General features: G+C 54.8%; 1 protein-coding gene across 1 annotated transcript in view; it reads left to right on the top strand.

The window, feature by feature from the left end:
* The window catches only part of GUITHDRAFT_144435 (hypothetical protein), a gene marked incomplete at both ends in the record, with an annotated part of 10,506 nt that extends 9,439 nt beyond the window's left edge, over positions 1-1,067 (top strand). The window contains 2 exons of the mRNA XM_005825045.1: positions 50-130; positions 180-1,067. Coding sequence (XP_005825102.1) covers positions 50-130; positions 180-1,067 — 969 coding nt within the window. The remainder of the gene's footprint in view (positions 1-49; positions 131-179) is intronic.
* Between the last annotated feature and the right edge of the window lie 5,713 nt (positions 1,068-6,780).

The following is a 6,780-nucleotide window of genomic DNA, read 5'->3' as shown; positions in this document are numbered from 1 at the left end:
TCCCCCCCCCCATCGTCACTTCCCTTCCTCTGAATGACCTGCCCTGTAGGTTACAGTCCTTGGCCACATCACTCCTCTCATCTTCGGCCCTGAGCTCGTCCAACCCGACTTCTTCTCTTCTATCGAGCCAGTAAGAGCTCCTATCCTTCTCCAGTATCTCTCCTCACTGTGATTGTCAGGTGCTCTTCACCAGCACTCTCATCTCGCAGTCGACTGCCATCCAAGGCTCCCCCAACAACGTCTCCCTCCTCCTCAAGACCAACGGCATCCTTCCCCCGGGCACGAGGATCACCGTCCAGGGGCTCGTGGGCTCCTTGACGCCAGACGGCATCCTCTCGGTCAGCGGAAGCTCTGCCTCCCTCGTCGGCTCTCGATGCGAGTGGTACAACAGAGGAGATGTCATCTTCACCCTCGTCCGCTCCTGGGAGTCCCCAGCTGAGCTGAGCGTCACCCTCACCCTGCAGAACCCCAGCAGGACCCAGCAGGCGGCAGTTCCATACGTCAGCGCCACCTCCCTCTACTTCGAGGTGGGAAGGAGTCTGGTAGGAGGGAAGGTTCTGTATGTGGAGCTTGACAAGCCTGACTTCTTCTTCCTCCTCCCGTTGGACTTCTCGAGGGACTTTGTGCTCAACCTCACGCTGCAGTTCAGCAGACCGTCCAAGGCAGTTTGCGTCTACCAGCTGGCCTCTGCTGTCCCTCCGACCCTCGAGTCTCTCAAGGGGACTGGAGCTCCCGTCATCGACTATCGATACGCCAAGAACACGTTGAAGGCCGGCATCAGCAACGCTCCTCGTCTTGCCGACGGGAACATCAGCTCGTACATCCTGCTGGGCCCTCTGCCGGCAGCGGCCAACCTGACGGTCTACTGCTACGCCGAAGACTTCGCTGAGATCCCCAACTCCTTGGACCTTCGTGACGTGATCGCGCACAGGCTGAACTTCATCGTCCCCTCCTACTATCAACCTTCGACGGGGGCTCGAACACGAGAGCATGCCTGGATCTTGACGCTTGCCAGTATTTGCTGTCTACTTCTCTTGCAGGGAGGGCTCCGCAAGGACAGCATGTAGTGTATGTTCTTATTCTTTTGTACTCATAGAAACACTCAGCACTTGTTCAACTCTCAGAGTCACACGCAGCTGCCATCGGCCGCGGGTTCTTCACCCGGACCGTTCGACTGTCGGACTCGTTGGGCCCACCCTCCCGGAGTCCACTGAACACTGAGTCTCCCGGGTGACCCGTCAACTTTGTAGTCAACTACCCCCCCTTCATACCACTGTAAGTACCCCTCCAGGGCAGAAGTCAACTTTGATGAGTGAACGGAAGGGACCCTAGACAAGGGCGGGGACGAGGGGGGCATACGAGGGTGAGTGTAGTGGGTGGGTGGTTGATTGATTCAAATGGGGAATTAAAGGGGGTAGTAGGTGAGGAATGAAGGGGTCAAGGTCCCTAGGGGGTGGGGTCAGTCGTCAAACAATTTCAACTGACATGCAGTGAATCCTGGTAGGCATTGACGTGAGGCGCCCGGCGCATGTGGGCGAGAGAGGGTAGGAGATGAGATGAGATGAGATGAGATGAGATGAGATGAGATGAGATGAGATGAGATGAGAGATGAGATGAGATGAGATGAGATGAGATGAGATGAGATGAGATGAGACGAGATGAGATGAGATGAGATGAGATGAGATGAGATGAGATGAGATGAGATGAGATGAAGCGAGAGGAGAGCAGAGAGAGAGTGGTAGACGAGAGGACAGGGGGTGAATGTAGACTAGATGAGATGAAGAAAACCAGAGGACATGAGAGGGGAAGGCAGTTCAGTGCGATGAAAACATCATTCACATACATTTCAAGTCTCTTGTTTTACTTTCAAAGCGTCTATTTATTTTGCTGATTATTTCAGGACACCAGAACGAGAGAGTCAGGATGATCTGATATGAGATCAAGTGTTCAGTAAATAAGAACTCCCTGAAGAAAGGCAAACAGGGGCTCCAAAGATGTCGTCGCAATCCCTCGACAAACAAGGTTTCAGGAAAAGCGGGTTGAAGACAATAGCAGAGAAAAATTTCACACCTCCAGCAAGGGGCATCCAATCGACCATTGCTGCTTCCCATGCTGCACAGAGGAACTTCTCTACGAGCAAGCTCGTGGGCAGGGAGCGGAGGAGCGACAGGTTGAGAGCTGGGCTGAGGGGAGAGCCAGCCAGCATGGAGTCAGACGGCACATTCTTGACATCTGTCGACGTTCACTTCCATCACCTTCCAGTCGTTGACGGCATGATCGTGTCAATGTCGGAGGATTTGAAGCAGCGGCTGGAGGCCATGGCGCAACTGATCGGGCTGGACGGGATGAAGATGCTTTCTGCCGCCGTGCATGCGGAGATGACGCAAGTTTGCCGTATCTCTAGGGCAGCAGAGCGAAGTGAAATGAAGAAGATGAATGAAGCTCAAGATTTCAAGGACGTCATGGGAGATCTCGAGCGAGAAACCAAGAAGAATGCTGAAAACAAGGTGAGCTTGACGTTGCGGCAGCGGATTTCAGGAGGTTGATACCTTCAATGGGCAGGACATGATCAAGTCGTTGGAGGAGGAGAAGAAAAGTCTCGACGGCGAGAACACGCAGCTCCGAGTACACTTGGAGCGGATGAAGGAAGTAGAACAGCAGCAGTCGCACCTGCTGCAGGCGAAGGAATCGGAGGTGAAGGAGCTCAAGCAGGAGGTAGAGAGGTATCGCAGGGAGATGGAGGAGTTGTTGGATGAGAAGTCGACGTTGGAGGACAAGGTGAGAAGGAAAGAGGTAGAAATCCTGCAAGCCAAGAAGTCGCTGGACGCCTGCAGCTCTGAGCTGAGAAAGATGATCACTGAGAGGGACGCCCTCTACTCCGAGGGGGTGGAGCTGAAGGCTCAGCTGCGCCGGGAGTGCTCGGCGAGAGGAGAGTTGGAGGAGGAGTGCGAGAGGCTGAAGACGGAGCGGCGGGTTGCGAAGCGAAACTTTGCGCATCAGATGCCTGAAGAGTTCAGGAGAGTTTGCGGCAGGGTAGAGGAGCTGGAGAGGGCCAACAGGCAGCTGAAGGAGAAGGTGGAGAAGCTTGAGGGGGGAGGAGACAGCGAAGAGGCGGCGAGCCTGAAGGACTTGGTGAAGCAGCTACATGATGTCATGTTGGAGAACAAGGTGTTGAACGACAGGATGGACAAGTTGCGTGCAGAGAAGGAGAACGTGGAGAAGAAGCTCGAAGTAGAAAACCGCCTGCTGGCCAACCGAGGGAAAGCGCTCCTGCAGAAGAATGCAGAGTACTCCCAGAGGCTGGAGGGAGAAGCCAGCCAATTGATGTCGGAGAAGATGACCAAGAAGTCGTTCGAGAAGGAGATCGTCAGCTTGAAGAAGAGGAACGTTGAGCTCATGGGCCAGCTGAACAAGCTCGAAGAGTCCAAGATGATTGCAGAGAAGGCAGCACAAGATGCTAACAGTCGAGCGCGATCTCTACAGGAGAAAGTCGACATGCTTTCCTCGCTTCAAAAGGTGCAATATCCCTCCTCCTCCCCCTGGGATCGTTTCTTCCCTTGCTACCTCCCTCCCTACATCTCCCTCGCTTTCTCCTTCCATTCCCTTTTCTCTCTTCCCCCTCCCGTACCCCTCTCCCTCTCTCTCCCTCGCTTCCACCTCCTTCCCAGTATCTGGACGCTGGTCGATGATAGTCGCTTGCTCTCCCTTCTTTCCTCCCAATCAGTTGCGTCTTCCGCTTTGTCTCCCCTCCGATGTCCAACCCTTCCCTCCTGCCTTCTGCTCTTCCTCAAAGTTCACTTTCAGGTCAACATGGGAAAGTTTCAATTCCGAGAGGACGTCAGGACGGAGGAAGCAATCGACAGTCTTTTCTCCCTCTCACGAGCCTCCTCCTTCCGTCCCTCCTCCTCCCTACGACCTCCCTCTGCATCCCTCCGCCCCCCCTCCGCCTCCTTCCGCCCTCCCTCTGCCCTGCGTCCTCCGGCCTCTCCCACTTTCCATGCTCCCTCCTCTCGTCCAGTCTCTGCCGTCACAACTGCCTCCATCGCCTCCTCCCGCGCGACGGCACCCCATGCTTCTCGTCCTGCATCGGCCTCGCAGTTCTCCTCCAAGCCGGGCAAGCGCGCCCCTTCTCGTCCAGCGTCTGCCAACCAGAGAGACTTGTGGGATGGAGGGATGGGGCTGCGAGATGCGGAAGAGGAGGAGGAGGAGGAGGAGGAGATACTGCCACAAGGAACGTCGAGCAAGGAGGTTGAGAGACTTTTGTCAAGCATAGCAAAGCTGCAGAGGCGACTTGAGGAGGAAGAGGCAGCTCGGGTGGCGGCGCAGGAGAAGATGCTGATGCTGTCTGAGAGGCTGGAGGAGGAGGAGCGAGAGAAGAGCGAAGGGAGCAGCAAAGGGAAGAGGAAGCTGAAGATGATCAAGAGGAATAGCTCGCAGGAGAAGTTGAGGGAAGTCGAAGCACAAAACCTGATCCTGTTCAACAAACTGAGGTGATGAAGACGACGATGTTGATGATCACGATGATGTATACGATGGAGATAGTATTCTTGTATTTGTTCGTGATGGAGGTGATTACGATGAAGATGTTGTTGTTGTTGGTGGCGGCGGTGGTGGTGGTGATGATGATGGTTGATGGTTATGATTGCAGTGATGATGATGATCGTGGTGATGGTGATTATTGTTCGAACTTGTGACATGACTCCTGCTGTTAAAGGGAGATAGAGGACAGCAGTCACCAACTATCACGAACGTTGAGGACAAAAGAAGAAGAACTGGAGGCAACCAACAAGAAACTTTCAAACTTCGCTCACAAACTCGAGGTCCCGTCCTCTTTCTACCATCATCTTCTCTATCATGACAATCGTCCTTCCAGATCGTTGAGGAGCAGAAAGCCATGTGCGAGCAAGAGCTGATTCATCTCAAGTCAAGCTCCCAGCCTACATGATCTATTCTGCTCATTGTTGTCAACTTCCCCCCCTTCCCGCAGCTCCTTGTCCTTGCTCCTCTCCTTCCCATCCCCCTCCTCCTCCTTTCTCCTCTTCCCGCCTCTCTGTCCTCTCCATCAACATAGCTCAATTCATCCTTTCTTGATCTCAACCATCATGGTTAGCAACTATCTTCTCATTCCTGTAAGAATTTGTAGAATACATCCTTCTGACCCTTCTTCTACTCCCTCCGCTCTCCCGCACTCGCTCACTCGTCGATATGATCATCCGCTCCTAATAGCATCTCCTTCCAGCCGGTGGTAGAGCCACTCCAGCCCGTCCAGCACTCCATGCCCTGTCCATGCCGATGCTGCCACCTGCTCAGTCCAGAACCAGATGAACAGGCAAGGGAGGGGGCGGAGGAGTGGAGAGAGAGGAAGAGCGAGGAAGGAGGGATACAGAGATGGCGAAGGGAAGATGGAAAGAGAGGAGAGGAGGAGAGGGAGAAGGAGCGAGAGCCAGCGTGCGAGAGCGGGGAGGAAAGAGAGGGAGAGGGAGGAAGGAGAGGAAAGGAAAGGGGGGGGGAGGAGAGGAGGGGGGGAGAGCGAGAAGGAGCGAGAGCGAGAGCGAGAGCGAGAGCGAGAGCGAGAGCGAGAGCGGGGAGGAAAGGGAGGGAGAGGAGAGGGAGAGGGAGGAAAGGAAAGAGGAGGAGAGGAGGAGAGGAGGGGGAGAGGAGGCCAAGAAGGGATCAGCGAACCTGCTTGGAGCTGAACAAGTCGAGGTACCCGCACATGAGGGTCGAATAGACTGACAGGACTGAAAGGACGAGAATGGAAAGACAAAAAGACGAAGATAATAAGAAGAAAGAAGCGTCAATTAACAAGTGACAGCGTGGAACAGGAAGGAGTGCCAAGAGGGAGGAACGCAGAGGAGGAAGGCAGAGGAGGAAGGCAGAGGAAGAAGGCAGAGGAGGGACGGAGAGGAGGAACGGAGAGGAGGAACGGAGTACCAGGGAGAAAGGGAGCAAAAAGGGGAGCAGCATGAGAACATGGAAATGGAGAGAGTGGTGTGAGTCAGGGGATGAGCAAGAGGAGCAGGAGGAACAGAAGGAGCAGAAGAAGCAGGAGAAGCAGGAGGAGCAGCAGGAACAGAAGAAGCAGAAGAAGCAGGAGAAGCAGGAGGAACAGAAGAAGCAGAAGAAGCAGGAGAAGCAGGAGGAACAGAAGAAGCAGAAGAAGCAGGAGAAGCAGGAGGAACAGAAGAAGCAGCAGGAGCAGAAGAAGCAGAAGAAGCAAGAGGAGCAAGTTTCAGGCTCCGCATCACCTTTGCCCTGACTCGAGGCTCAACATCCTTGCGTCCGGAACCCTTTCGAGCTCTAGGCCAGAAAAAATCTACACACGAGTTACCGTAGATGAGGTGAGAGGGAACGATGAAATGGATGGCAGCGTGGTGGTGGTAGTGGAGGAGGAGGAGGAGGAGGAGGAGGAGGAGGAGGAGAGGGAGGAGGAGGAGGAGGAGGAGGAGGAGGGAGGAGGAGGAGAAGATGAGGAGGAGGTTGCGAGTGGGCGGTGGTGATAATGGTGAAAGGAGATTCTAGGAAGAGGACCCGAAAGAGAGGGTAGGGCAAAACAAGTTGTGTTGGCAGAACGAGCAGAAGGAGGAGGCGAGGGCGTGGAGGAGGTGAAGGAGAGGGAGAGGAAGCGAGCGGTAGGAGGACGAGCAGAGGGCGAGGAGGAGTAGAGGAGGAAGGAAGAGGAAGCTTGTGTAAGGAGGAGGGGAGGAGGAGAAAGAGGGGAGAGAGGGGGAGGAGCGACTGACGTGGGAGGGAGCTTGAACTCGAAGAAGTTTGCCATGG

This window comes from Guillardia theta (genome assembly GCF_000315625.1).
Source record: "Guillardia theta CCMP2712 unplaced genomic scaffold GUITHscaffold_87, whole genome shotgun sequence".
In the NCBI taxonomy this organism is placed as follows: Eukaryota; class Cryptophyceae; order Pyrenomonadales; family Geminigeraceae; genus Guillardia; species Guillardia theta.
This window is presented reverse-complemented; position numbering and strand designations above follow the sequence as displayed.